This window comes from Idiotropiscis lumnitzeri, chromosome 8 (genome assembly GCF_059441095.1).
Source record: "Idiotropiscis lumnitzeri isolate Australia: NSW breed Sydney's pygmy pipehorse chromosome 8, RoL_Ilum_1.0, whole genome shotgun sequence".
Lineage (NCBI taxonomy): Eukaryota > Metazoa > Chordata > Actinopteri > Syngnathiformes > Syngnathidae > Idiotropiscis > Idiotropiscis lumnitzeri.
Genome location: NC_142398.1, coordinates 16,643,600 through 16,658,307, shown reverse-complemented (window position 1 = coordinate 16,658,307; position 14,708 = coordinate 16,643,600). Strand labels below are relative to the sequence as shown.

The 14,708-nt window shown below is 40.0% G+C and overlaps 1 protein-coding gene across 2 annotated transcripts; it reads right to left on the bottom strand.

Moving 5' to 3' along the window:
- Window positions 1–2,985: 2,985 nt before the first annotated feature.
- mttp (microsomal triglyceride transfer protein) lies at window positions 2,986–14,605 on the bottom strand. 2 transcript variants are annotated; one of them, XM_088302518.1, is made up of 21 exons: window positions 14,463–14,605; window positions 13,272–13,618; window positions 13,039–13,182; window positions 12,782–12,808; window positions 11,785–11,972; window positions 11,499–11,642; window positions 10,520–10,627; window positions 10,326–10,442; window positions 10,088–10,227; window positions 9,860–10,010; window positions 9,613–9,770; window positions 9,308–9,476; window positions 9,128–9,235; window positions 8,792–9,004; window positions 8,492–8,703; window positions 8,298–8,395; window positions 7,677–7,798; window positions 7,361–7,588; window positions 5,792–5,916; window positions 3,839–4,009; window positions 2,986–3,761 (listed from the first exon to the last, which is right to left on the bottom strand). In XM_088302518.1, exons 6-21 carry the CDS (start codon window positions 11,559–11,561, stop codon window positions 3,614–3,616), a joined length of 2,331 nt encoding a protein of 776 aa, XP_088158644.1. In that variant the 5' UTR covers window positions 11,562–11,642; window positions 11,785–11,972; window positions 12,782–12,808; window positions 13,039–13,182; window positions 13,272–13,618; window positions 14,463–14,605; the 3' UTR covers window positions 2,986–3,613. The 2 variants fall into 2 exon arrangements, with proteins under 2 accessions (XP_088158644.1, XP_088158643.1); XM_088302517.1 differs by lacking the exons at window positions 13,039–13,182; window positions 13,272–13,618; window positions 14,463–14,605 and having other exon boundaries at window positions 12,782–12,969.
- Window positions 14,606–14,708: the final 103 nt, after the last annotated feature.

The window sequence follows — 14,708 nt, the reverse complement described above, 5'->3', positions numbered from 1 at the left end:
TACAAGTTAAAAGTTCATGTTGTACTTGAAGTATGTGCATCCTTTGCGTCATGACTGCCGTCGTGGTTTACGCCTGCACTTCTGTAGCACTGAATGAAATGGATGGAATGGGTGAGCTGAGTTTTATAAGAAGAAAGCTTGCACCTTAAATGACACAATGAGAACAAAGCACACCATATGTGTCAAAGCGACAAAGTGATTTTTTTGATTTTTTTTTTTTTTTTTAGGAGATAACGTCTTCTATTTGTCTTTATTTTATTTTTACACTTTTGAGTGTAACGAGGTTGGAGTCAGTATGTCTGTTGCAGGGGTGTGTGTGCGTGTGTGTGTGTGTGTGTGCTACACGTGCGGGTTGAATCATCATTCTGCAAGCATACAAAGAGGAGTCATGTTACTTCACTGTGAACAGGAGCGAGCTGACGCCACATGCTAGCGTGATTTCCTTGATTAATCATGAATTCAGTGTCAGTGAGCTGGAGCCGATATCAGCCGATTTAGTCGCTGGAATGGTTGCCAGCCAATCACAAGGCCGACACGCAAATGAACCAAATTGTTCGTACTACAGTGTTCAAGAAAAAAACAACACCGTGCAACCTTTATCGTGCTTGTTCTTTTTCTTTTGCATCAATTCTGGCCAGCTTGAAGCAGGTCTAAGTTGTGGTGCAAGTGGTGCAATGCAATTTGGGTGAATTTGGCACTATTGGACATCCCACTTCTAATAGGCTTTAGTTTTCCAACTCTTTACCCTGAATGACCTTTTTGTACAAAATCCTACAACATTCTTGTGTGAACAGGCCCGTTCGTATTTTCATCAACTATTACACTCTTTAACACCCCTCAAATGTTGATTAACAGTTGCGTTCGCTGACCACATCCAGGATTAATTCATTCACAGACATTTTCCCAACATATTTTGACTATGCAATGAGCCGTTACAGATTACAAACGGCGCCCCGTATCCCGTGTAGGAATCATCCAGACTTGTTTTAGCAGGTTTCCAACCCATTGTATAAAAGGTCATTGGATCTGCTGGTCAGTCTATTTGCCTTCATCGTGTAAGATACACAACTTTATTTAAATTGCCCTATCTACAAGTTTGTATGAGTGTGTGTAATCATTTGGAAGAATGTTTGTTAGACTAGAATGGCTAGTTTGCGCTTCACTGCAATTTAACTGGAATGCATTTGGAAGCGCAACGTTGCACAAAAAATGTATCTGTGAATCGCAATCCATCTGTCTTCTTAGTAATTCGGGACTCGTGCAAATAAATTGTATTGATCACTATATCGCATTTAGCGCAACCTTTTTAAAGGTATATGTGGAAGAAAACTGATTGCAGATGCCTAATTTTTTTTCTCTGTATGCTTTCATACCAAAATGTGCAAATGAGGCTCAAATGTTTCTTATTTGATTATTTATTGTAAAACATTGATTTTATGCATTTAGACCCTGATAAGAATGATTCTCCATTGCACCTGTTGTATTTATGATATGAACATAAAGGCCATCATACCTACATGTGTATTTTTAGTCTGTTGTATAATTTGTATCCATGAATATTAATGTACCTAATGTACTCGGATGACCTCTGTTCAACGTTGACAGTGATGAATGACTGTATACATACAGATTGCAGGCACATTTTTTTTTTCATTATTTTCCCCTAAAATGTCAACGTAACATGAATCAAATATTCTTAAAAGGTTAAACAAATCGGTTGACTATAAGGATTAATATTAAGCATTTTTTTAAAAGTCCACATGGAAACTTGCTTGCAATCAAAGAGGGTTGTTGGAAGTCTTGATGGTTCGAAATAAGTGCAAATAGAATCTGCTGTATTGTAATGGCATCATCGCACGATGTTGTGCCGTTGCATAGTGTGAGATGTGTGGCATGTGCGGGAAGAAAGACACAAGGTCGGAATGACAGCAGAGAGACATTTTGAAAGAAGTAAGTGTTGTACGACCATGTTTGACTTTGAATATAAATGAGTGTAATGTAGACTGGCAAGCCTACATACCTCTGGAATAAATTCAAAATGCAAGCTACTGAAGGTGTTTGCATTATTTGAATGGCTTTTAGTGATAACGTACTTGTTCACGTTTAACCATTGCCCAAAGGTGAGCGATTAAATACTTTTTTACTGCAAGAAAACTTACGATTTATATAGAAATAAAAAAAATAAAAAGACTATATTATATTATATATATTATATTATAAATATTATATATATAAAAAATATATATATATATATATATATTCTATTACATACTATATTTTAACAACATTCGTTGAGTATTAAATATATTCTGGTTATATTACAGATTTAAAGGATTAGGGAAAGCAAATTTAACCAAATGCATCAAATAAAAAATGAGGAAATATCATACATCCTCTTACTATTGATATAGCAATGAATAAAAAAAAAAAATCTACACGCGTGTCCTTGGTTCATCCTCTGTGTTTATGCGATTTAAAAACGATGCGGCTAAAATAAATAAATAAAAATAATGAATTCATAGTGAGTGTTAAAAGTAATCATACAGATTTATGGCAGCGGCAGAGAAGCACATGTGCTGGCTTGCCAGCATGCAAATTTAGCTTTGTGGTGACACTGAAACATCACCCGGCTGAGGCTTAAGTTTAACCTGAGCGTTTGTGGCGGTGTTTACTTGGTCGCCATGGCCGCAACGAGACTGGCAGACACCGCTTTGCCCCCAGCTGCTCTCTGTGCTTTTCAAAGAATCTGCAACAAGGCCCAGTTGTTGGTTTTGGATGCCAACTGGTGCTCTGATGTCAGGCCCTGTTCGAATACAAAAAAAAAGGATTTCCTCACCTGCATAAACGTATTTAAAAAAAAATGTTTCTGTGGGCCTACCACATGTGGATGTGCAGACTATAAAGGTACATTAGGGAAGAATTTACTGACTGTAGTAGTAATTAAAAAAAAAAATCCAATCTAAATATACAGTATGTCAACAGACATGGAGTTGCCAGTGTATGTTTATTTCCATCCAATTATATTTAAAACAAAGTGATCTCCAAAGCAGCCAATGAGGTCATAACAGCTCATCAAACATTTACAGGGAATTATACAAAAACATTTTTAAACTTGTTTGATCTTGCAAGTACAGTGTAAAACATCAGAATGTTGAATAGCATATTACTACTCTGGGACATTCTTTATCCATACATTGAATGTGCTCTTACTATATTTAAAAGTGAAAGGGTGACACATGTTGCGCCTTCTTAGGAAACATATTTAATAAAATATGATTTTTGGTGGGATTGAGCTAAAAATTTAAAATCCAGCCCCTTTCTATACTGTACTGTTATGAGCCCAACATAAATATATTTTCAAATAAAGCCATAACAAGACAACACAAAAGTCGCAAAAAAAAAAAAAAAAAAGTCAGATTACTTAAATACTCACAGGAATGTAAACATTGTATTAGCAAAAAAACACATTCACCACATTTGTCTCTTTGGGTGTTTCATGGCATGAAGCTGAGGTGTGACATATACTTGCTGAAATGCACCAAAACCTCACAGAGGAGAAATATAAAATGCCCCAAACATGGAAGTTTCCTTCTGGGAGTAAGTGGTGTCGCCTCTACCAGCTGGAGCCAAAAACCTTCTTGCACATGTTTGAGTTCTCCTGGTGGAGCGGGAATTCAGAGCCGGGGACGAGCAGCTTCTTGCTCTTTCGCGACGCCACGCTTTTCCCTGATGACAGCGTTTCGTGTTTCTTGACGTACTCGCTGAAAAGTAGTAACATTTGGGATGTTAGATTTCTTTTCAGAGGCGAAGGGGAGTTCAATTGGGGATTCTCTCGTACCTGACGGGAAAGGTAGATTTGTCCATCTGCATGCACACCAGGAAAGGGTACTCGGAGAACTGGACAGTGGTGATGAAGTCGAGGGAGGCCTCTGTTTCAAAGCTGACCTCCAAACCGGCACTCATGAAGTCCACGTCTACTGTAACATTCCCGGAGACCACTAACGCTCCCCTGCAAAGCACCACAGAGGAAGGCAAAGGCAAAACATAACTCAAAAAATGCTATCAGCAATTATTGAAAGAAAAACAAATTTGTGGAATAGGAATTAAGCACAAACACACACCTGTTTTTATCCATCTCAACGGGCGGCCATTTTGCCTCGGACTGATACGCGCTGGCCGCTGAAAATGGCATCGCAGTGCTGAAGGGCTCAACTTGCGAACATCACATGACCAAACCCAGAAAACAGGTGAGCCGCGGTAGTCGATACCCGAGCCCTGAGGCACTGAGATGTCATTTTCAGTTGACAGCTAGAACAAGTACGAGGCAAAATGGCCGCCGTTGAGATGGATAAATCCAGTGAATTTTTCTGCTTAATTCAGATACCACAAATGCAATATTAATCAGAATACTGTTTTTCGACTAGGGGGGGTACATAGAACATTTTTGAGTCGACTTCCCTTTACTTTAAAATTAACCAATTATATGGAAAAATGTAACAAACAGGACTGATCAAGAAAACACTTAGTGGGCTGATTAGACTTTCTAGTCTCTTCAATTCATCTATCATGCATGTTTGGAATGTTGGAGGAAGTCAGAGAAACCCAAGCAATCTGCATGCGTTCACTGTGCTGCCTAAATAAATATTTTCTGACGCTATAATGCAATTTGAATTGTGATGCACAGATGAAAAAAAAATAACTTGAGCTGCTGCAATTGACTGCTCACTAGTTCAATATTGTCTCTCAGGTACTGCTCACCTTATCTCACTCGTCAGTGTTTGATTTGATTGCAAAACAGAGTGGCGTATAGCTCAGTAACACAACAAAGCACCGCAATTGATGACAATGAAGAAACAAAATGGCCGCCTCTTCCACGTAACTTCACACATAGATGCAACAACACGCATAAGATTCCATTGAAAAATCCACCTGTCTGTAACTTTGGCCGTGGGGGGCATGCCCTGGCAAAGATGCGTGTGTGGTTTGTTCTGTGTCTATACATAGGCCGTCAGTCTATTATCAGGGTGAAAGAGGCACAGTTATGTTGATCCATTCACCTGCCTCTGCCATTCGCTTGCACACAGGTCAAGTGGCCTTTTTGCTTTAACAGACGAAAGCTCTGCTAGGGCACAAACGAGCACCTTAAGACAAACCTCTCTCCACTTTGCTTTCTGCGAGCATCCACACCAACATAGAGCACAAAACGATTTGATATTTTCAAAACCCATGCATAATCACAGCCACTTAAGAGGAAATGCATCCGAAGTAATCCTCTCCTTGTGTAACTAATACGTTTGTTAAAATATACAGTGATTTGGCGCAGCACATTTCAATTCAGTGGCAATACACACCAGACATCCGATAGCTGCGCCTGCTGTCGTGTATTATGTTCTGAAATAGCGAGCCAGACGGGACTGACGTCACGCTTCATGCGAACCCTCCAAGCGTGATAGGTGTGAAGCACAATACCGGATGACTTCCAACATGTGAAGTGGAACAAGTGAATCAGACAACACTTATAGAGCGTTTAAAGTTCACATGACTCCAACATCAACACGCGTCTATTTGAGGCGCCGTGACATGGCTGGAACTTCTGAAACAACCATAAAGGTTATTTTTCTAAGAATTGCCATGGAGGTCTGCAGGTCTTCCATCACACTTGTATGCAGTTGTTAACAAACATAGCACAGATTATGTATACGAGGTTGTGAGCTATTTACACTATGTTATCGTCATGTAAAGGCATTGCTTTGACTTTGGACGCTTTCATTGCATGCTTTCTGGACTTAACCTGTTATTTACGCTGGTTTTGGACTCCCTGTACCACAAACTGATCTCCATGCCACCAGAGATGTCGATGGCTAGCCCTCCTTGGAAAACTGCACTTGCCTTCAGACCAGACTGCAGCTGAATAACCTGCAAGTGAAAAGGAAGTCAATCAGCAATGGAAGATTTTTTTTTGTGCTTTCACATTAACTCATTTACAGCCATTGACGGCTAAAGACGTCAATTTTTTTTTTTTACTTGGCTGGGAGTGAATGAGTTCAATACACCATCGCCTATGCTTCAATAAGTCCATATGTAACTGTAAGATATGTTCAACGCTCTCAGAAATGCAATGAAGTACCACCCAAAAAAAAGAAGAAAAGATTTCTTGACACAGAAAAAAACAATGCAGCACTGAGAATACATCAATTAATTATATACAATTTTGAGTTATTTTTTTTTAGCAATTTGCCACTCAGATAAAGAAAATAAAACCCTAACCCTAACCCTAATCACAATGTTTTCAGAATGATGTGGATTTTAAGGCATTTCGTTTTGTACTTTTCCAAAATTGTCTTGGATTTACAACTATTTTGTTGTTTGTCTAACTCAGGCGTGGGCAAACTAAGGCCCGGGGGCCACATGCGGGCCGTTAAACATTTTAATCCGGCCCGCCGAACTTGAAAAAAATTAAATGACTAAACCTTGTTAATGTTTTATTTTCTAAATACTGTGGCTTTTCAAAACCATATATATTGTTGTAATGTTCTTGTTCATTTTCATTTCAAATTAAATGTATTTTTTTTCTCCGATGAGGTGAGGTTACCAAAACACGCCATCCATCTGCTCCTGGTCCGGCCCCTCTGTCAAATTTTAGAACTCATTGTGGCCCGCCAATCAAAAAGTTTGCCCACCCCTGGTCTAACCAATAAGCATGAAGCTCCCGAACGAAAAACAACACGTGCGCACCAAATCTTATGCCTGTGCACCAGACGCTAATCCGTATAAACCAATATTATCGCATGCACACCAGCAAACAACACCTTGCCAAATGCTCATAAGTGCACACCAGATACTAATGTCCTTGCGCCTACGCATCAAAATGCGAATGCGCAATTAAGAAAATATTCACACCAGATACTAGCACATGCAGAGAGGATTGTCATGTGTCTCCACAAGATACTAACGCAAACGCACCAGATTAAAAAACAAGCTCAAGTGACACATTTTCCAGTTGTATCATTTTACTTCTTAGCAGGGGTCAAACGCTCATAGTGGCAATAATGGCAGAGCCTAAAAATGCCAAACATACCCGATGGCCTCATTAATCCACTAAACTAGGCTTTGTTTTACATCAATCCATCCATCCATTATCTGAACCGCTTTACGAGGGTCGCGGGTGTGCTGCGGCCTATCCCCAAAATTAGATTTTTCAAAATTGAAAAAGAATACGAAATCCATTGCGGGAGGGGGTGAATAGAAACAGCAGAACGTTTGCTTTGAATGTGTTTGAATCTGTTGAGAAACAGACAACAGATCTCTTGGTTCTCATCATAATTTCACTGTTGATCTTACGGACCAATTAGTTGTTTACCTCCGAATGGTCAGTCAGCAGAATGAGCCCCTTCACAACATTCATGGGTTCCCCAGTCATGGAGAACATTTTGGACATGAGGTCGCTATAACCCTTGAAGAAGGTGACAGGTCTCAGCTGGACATCAAACAGCAGAGCCGACATTCCGGCGAACGACTCCAGGTCTCCCTCGCCCTCATCTGGTGTGGCGGCGATGAGCGACTCCAAACCCTGCGCCTCGATCGCAACCTGGACCACAACAGAACTATACCAGTCAAACACTTTGATCGCCAAAAGTGGCTTTTATGTTGAGCTTATTTGGTATGACGATTCAAACCTGCAGTCCATGTAGCATTGCTCCTTTACTAGCACCATAAATGTTCATGTTGCTTCTTCTCAGGATTCCAGAACCGGAGTACAAAATGTCCAAACTGTATGTGGAGGTGACATCAACAGATTCTGTGGGAAGTGAATTATGGCAGCCATTTCAGTGCTAATTTTGCAGGAATGTGCAAATATTTTTTGTCTCATTATAGAGGATATTCATGCCAATCGTTCATTATGCTATTAGAGCAGGTGTGGGCAAACTACGGCCCGGGGGCCACATGCGGCCCGTCAAACGTTTTAATCCAGCCCGCCGAACTTGGAAAAAGAATTAAATGAGTAAACCTTGTTATTATTTTATTTTCTAAATACTGTGGTGACATATATTTTGTTGTAATCCTTTTGATCACTTTCTTTTCAAATTAAATGTATTTTTTTTTCTCCAATTACCAAAACACTCCAAAATATGAATCTATACATATATAGTGTATGGATAAAATTATAGGAAAACCGCTTTCATCAGACAATAACTATGACAATATGAACAAATCTGTTTTCCACATTCACAGTAATATGAAAATGTCATAAAAAAAAAAAAAACAAGTTCTCAACCCTTCCAAAATCGACAACTTACGTGCCATGAATCCTGAGTATGCAGATGATGACCCGACTTTTGAAAATCGGTCATAGTTGTGTGAAATCATATCCTGCATGACTTGTCGTAAAACTTTGCTGAAAAACAAAAAGTACTATGATATAATATTTGTTCCACATTACCTTTCCCCGCTGAGCAATATTCACTCTTAATTATGTTGCTCCACAACACACCTGGCGGGTATATGGAAGCGGAGAATGTCCTGGATCTTCGACAACATGTACTTGTTCATCTCGTGAGGAAGGTGTCCAATGGACAACAGGAGATTCTTGATCTCCATGTACGAGGGATTGCTACTGAGGATGACATCTGCAGCGGCAGCGCGCACGTTTTTCTCATAAATCCGTCGATTTTGGTGATAAATTCTGTTCACCGTCTTTTTGACCTGAAATCACAAGTTACGACCAACCTCGTAACTTGTTTTGGGGTAAGAGAATGTTTTTTGTTTTTTTTTGTTAGTGCAGGGCATTTACCTCATCCGTCATGAGGGTGACGTCGTATCTCTGCAGACTGGTGAGTGCGATGGTGCTGTACGCGCCCACTTCCGACTCAGTATATTTGGTAAAGATGGGAATGGCCTCAGGGAGGAGCGAGTTCTTCAGAGCCAAGAGGAACATCTGGACCTCAGACTCTTCCTCAGTGCTGTCTGGCCCCTCCAGAATCATCTTCTTGACCTCAACCACTGTCTGAAAATTTGAAGATCATCAGTTGGACAGAAGCACCAAACCGCATCATGGACATAAACAAGCTCGACACAGCCTGAAATTATAGAACCGCTTTAGTTTTTAAAACTTTTCCTTTCAGCTCACCGGTAAGTTGCATCCTCCTTTTTGACACAGTTTATGGACCAGGGCTCCCATAATAATCACGACTGACTCCTTGATCTCAGCGCTGCCGATGTTTCCTTTAGAAATGTCCTGTACAAGAACGCCAGCATCAGCACACAATGTTTTGTTTGTATCTTTATTCATTTCGAACGACTCACTCACCAGCAGCTTCTGCAGCAGCCTCTCGTCAGGATGGGAGGCGAATCCACAGGCATAAAGGAACCTCTCCTGCAGGACCATTCCTTTGGCATCCGTGAAGTTGAGGAATTCGAGCATGGCATCCAAAGATGCTGTCGTTTGGGAGGAAGTGACAGCATCCACCACTTGAGGACTACAATTAAAAGTCAATTATTAGAATGGAAGGTTAGACTGAATGAATATTCAAACTCAAATATTCTGAATGAGAGTGATTAAATCCGAGTGACGTAAACTGAAGGAAAAGGTGGGGGGAAGTTACAGCTACTCACAGAGATGTCTTGCTGGCCCTCTTGAGCACTTGGAGGATCTCGTTTTTGGTTGCCTTCCTAATGCTCTGGATAAGCGCCAGGAAGCTGCGAGGGGCCGTGGCCTTGGACAAGCTGTCCGGCTCCAGTTTCTTCTGAAGAGCTTGCCAGTGTTCAAAAAGCTGAGAGGGACAAAGTGTGTTAATGAGCAAATTGAACTAAATGACAAGAAAATATCAACGGCAGCAAAAGTGCGTGTGGAATCGCTCACTGATGGACAAGTCTTGCACTGAGCTTTGATCTTCTCCGCTTTGATACCAACAGCTGCTATCTTGGCATCGATGGACTTGACAACCACGGCCGCATCTTTTCCAGCGAGCTCCAGGGGTCCAGCTTCTGTCCCCACCAGTGTGAAGCTTTGCCTGTGAAGCCAGAAAAGACTTAAACGACCTTCGCGACCGTGTTGCGTTAATGATTCGTTTCCTCTTAAACGCTTTACCTGGACGCAATTTTTACAGACGAAGACCGGCGGGCGTTGACAATAAGTGAGTGTTTTTCTTCAGCCACAGCAGAGCGGATGAAACCATCTTCAAGTGTGAACACCGTGACGGAGCTAGATTTCCGGGTCACGCCCAAAACCTGAGGCGGGGGTGGAGAGGGGCGGGGGGGGGGGGGGTCATGGACCATGAAAGTGTCAGTAGAATGATTCCAGGGGAGATGCTTGCCCACTAACTGACCTGGCTGTGTGTCGTGAATCCAGTCTCTGCGGTTTTACATGACTCCAGGAATTTTGTCCTGGTCACTTGGTTGTTTTCAGCCTCGTATGCAACTGTGCACCTTCCAGAAACATCATTCTGTTTCCAAACAATTACGTCCGTTTACTCATTAAAAGCACAACGGATCAAATTTTGTGTGTGATTCTAACTTTTACCTCAATAACTTTCCCCGTATTGAGCTGCACTTGCAGTAAACTGGACACCCCTCGCTTAAGGTTTTTGATGATGGCTGGCTCCGCCCAGTAGGAATAAAACGCTTTAACCTGCAGCATAAACATAAAGCAAAATGATTCGATTTTCAACGTTGCACATGTGGCAACTGCACATTTGCAAAAGAAAATGCCCAGACATGACACTAGCAACTATTTTCAGCACATTATTTGAAATGAACATCTGAAGCAAAAATACACCCCAACAGGTTTGTTAGAAAACATTGTCTCCTTTGATAATCGATATTTTGTTTAACATACTACTATTGAAAATAATGAGGGCCATTGAACTGCAAATAATATTTGTCAATAAACAAGCGCAAAAATATTCAATGGATTTTTTTTTCGATAAATTCATTTTGTGTTTTAATTTGCAATGTTAATAACATGAGTGCAACCTTTAGGAAATTCTCCATGTGTTCACAGTGAAACAGAAAGAAAATGTACTAAAGGTTTGCAGTCATTTATATTGAGCCCTGCATATCACATAACAGATTAATATCAGATTTTCTGGTTAGGCTCCATGTCCTGGACAAGCCCAAAAAAATGACATCATTCTACAGTGTCCCCTATAAGCATGTCATTTATTTGGCATTCAAACACAACATCAGATAGGAGCACCAGAAATAGATCATCCAATGCTTGAGTGTGTGTGTGCGTGTGTGTGTGTAAAATAAAGCTTGTCGTGTGGGGCAGTTGACACCCACTTTGTTGAGTGCATGTCATTGTATTTTAAAGGTACCGTGCCACATTTATATGAAATATTTTTTTCAAAAATAAAATCTTTAATGTCCTTTTGTCAAGTTTGATAAAAAAAAAAAAAAAAAATCAGGATATGCCTGTTTTTTTACACTGGAGCACAGCTGGAGTGTCTAAAAATATAGGGCTGTTCATGTAAATGTAATCTTTTGAATTGGAAGAGTACCTTTCCATTTCTCAGGTGCACAAAGAAAGGTTTTGTCAGGGCTGCCAGTCTGGTTTTGCCCATTAGACTTTCAATGGTGCTTCCATGGAGGACATTCTTCTTTTCAGGTCGGTGGGACAATGGGTCAGCTCTCACATTGGAGATCTAGCATGCACATATGGAATCGGGTTAATATTGTGTTTGTGTACTTTGAAGCATCGTAGTAAAATATATCCGTCATTAAACTCAGCGGAAATCATGTCAAATGCTTCTTTTTTTTTTATAAACAAAATGACTAGGAGATTACCTTCAGCTGGATCAACTGCTCATCCTTGTTGCTCGGATCTCTCCACACCAGATTGACATCCACATCACTGGAGAGCTTGTAACCGGTACTGCCCTCTTTTGACCCCCGGGCCCTGTCCACCAGCACCTCGGTGCTGTAGCTGAATTTGTACAGCTGGTTGTTATTCAGCTGGGGTCCTGCAGCACCACCTGAAGAAACAAAACCACAACAACTTTTGAACCAACAATGCGGCAACAGTCAGTTCAATCCTGTGCATTCACCGTCCAAAATAATTTGCAATCGCAGACAAACGTGGATCTTAGGAAGGGTAGATCACATTTTTGCTAGTTTGTAAGGCTGAGGTTTACAGTTTAACTGGAGTCAAATTAACACAACACAGGCTGAGAAACTTTGATAAGAGCCTTTAAGGCAATAAATAATTTAGGATTAAACAAAAATTAAGACCAATTTAAATCAGTGAGTTGCGCCGCAGAACAACCTATCAATTTAATGTTAAGCAACAGCCAAGCAAAGCACAGTACAACTTTCCTTTTCCAAAAGTGTTTCACTTGTCATTTGCCACCACTTAAGTTTTGTGTCATTGCTGAGCTGATTCAATCAGCCATTGAACTGGGTGTGTTCACCCTCATAGAAGATAACATTTTCTCCTCTGTGCTATTAACGGCAAGCTTTTTGTCAGATATGAGTCTAGTAATGAGTGAAGATGGACTGACGTGTCAGTATGCAATTTCATCACCACTCACTGATTTGGACAAATCAAAACTCCAGGTAACTGAAGATTAGGTAGGAGAACCCAATCAAAGTCATTTTGATATCATTACAAAACTCAAGATATTCAGTCATTTATTCGCCCCTGACAATGAGATGACAAATCAGTGACAAACGGTCAAATAAATCCATCAGATTAAGAGGCATCTTCATCATATAGAATAAAACATCAGAATTTTTGCACATAAAGTCATACAAAGAGAAGAGCCATACGAAGTAGAGTACTCACCACCAGCAGGCGTTGCGACGCAGGAGGCTGCACAAAGCAAGAACACAGCAACAGTTAACATCGTGTGTTCACTGTGCAGCCAAATGAATGGAAGTGACACACAAAAAAAGTGTGTGCGTGCGTCAAGTGGCACAAAAGGGCCAAAAAGAGGCAAAGAAAGTCAAAGCTTCTCCTATTATGTTTTATCGGAGGGGAGGGCAGACTCCAAACTCCACGCTCAAGTACTAAGTATACGAGATAACAAGCGAATCATTAACCTGATGAGCACAGATTTGACAGGAACTTGTGCTACTGATTGGTGCAGACAGGACCCCCGTTTTCAAGCACCAGTGGCTGCCCGTCTGGACATGTCATCATTTGATCAGTCAATGAAATTAATCTGATTGATTAATATCATAAACCTTAACAATGGAAAATAAATACATAAAGCAAATTTGTTAATTTTATAGTTTTTTTTTTAAATGCCAAAAGTGTGAATGCGTGCATTTACCTAGTAGATGTGGAGCCACGTCCTCATGTGTTTGCTTCTCAGGAGAACAGTTGTGACTTTGTTGCTCCAAAGTGGTCGGGGGTCTGTGCTGAGTGAAACCAGCCGCTGACTCAAATTACAGATCTTTTAAAAGTTTTCCCTGGACAGCAGTTTTCCGGACAAAGTTTCATGGTAAATTAGGAATGCATTATTTGTGTGTTTGATACCTAAATACCTCAATATTTCTGTCTTGGCAGGACGAGATGGGAAGGTGTATGTACGTTATCTGGTGCACGGAATCTTCAGGAAATATGTTATGACCTGTGACACAGTACCTTTTGAACGATGAAATGAGAGAATGCATATTCCTGAAAGAGACAGAATGGTATAGTGGAAGTAACACAAAAGATTAATTTCAATGTTATTTTTCAGATGCAATACAATTGATTCACCCGACAGGGTGCAAGAAAATTACAAATTACAAGGGTGAAAAATGTTTGAATCTAAAGAACAACAGGGTAGTAGAGTTGTTGAACCAACATTTGACTTAAAAAAAAACTTCAAAAAATGGAACATAAGTATCCCAATATATGGTTATTTAATATTGCTTAAAATAATAAAAATCCTGAAAGTTATGCCCTGTCATCTGACCAAAGGTCACATCAGTGTTTTACAGGTCAAAGCTCTTCTTTATCAAAAGTGTGTATCTAAATGACAAATTATCTGTGTTGTGCTGACTTGCAGAAAATTGTTATTCATTTGTTCTCTGCAAAGCGCTTCAGTGACACAGAAAGGCAAAGCAATGTGATTTTTTTTTTTCATAAAATTGCATTTTTTTATTATTATTTTATGGCGACTCCAAAAATGTTTACAGTACTCTTAATACGGCGATTTAAAAATAAGGACTAAATTCTAGTTTGAGCACAACAGTAACAAATCGCAAAACATTAGTCACCATCTAAACCCCCCCAAAATAATGTAAGTGTATTTAATACCGGTATTTATTTTAAAGTGTAGCTGTATTTAAAAAAAAGATTAATGGGCCTTGCATGTACAGTACAAATTAGAGTACTTAATTATGGTTCCTTAATCTCAACGACTTCTTGCCGTTTGAAATAATGTACATTTCAGTGATTCGTCTGTCCTTGACAATTACAAACCAATGTTAGCTAAGCTATGTTAAACAATAATCTTTTCATCAGGCAACCTTACCTCACCAGTTATTAACATGAAGTCTTCATGAACACATTATCCACGATTCCTCACAAATTGATTGGTTTTGCGATTACAATTAAGGCAAAGTTTGCTCGATATCCTTTGTCCAATTTGTTAACATTTGCTACCCATCCAGCGTCGTCGTTAAATTCGATACCTTATTATACTTTGCTGAACAGGCATATTATTTGTAGAGTAATAATTTTAGCCACTAGATGTCAGTATTTGGCTGGCGCAGAGCCG

Excerpts from the sequence above, each read along its gene's own strand:
- mttp (XM_088302517.1), bottom strand. The coding sequence starts at position 12,842 with ATGTTAACTGTTGCTGTGTTCTTGCTTTGTGCAGCCTCCTGCGTCGCA. Across the intron at positions 8,396-8,491 it reads CGCTTCCATATACCCGCCAG|CAAAGTTTTACGACAAGTCA; the intron begins GTGTGTTGTGGA and ends TTTGTTTTTCAG. Across the intron at positions 7,589-7,676 it reads CAATGCTACATGGACTGCAG|GTTGCGATCGAGGCGCAGGG; the intron begins GTTTGAATCGTC and ends GTTGTGGTCCAG.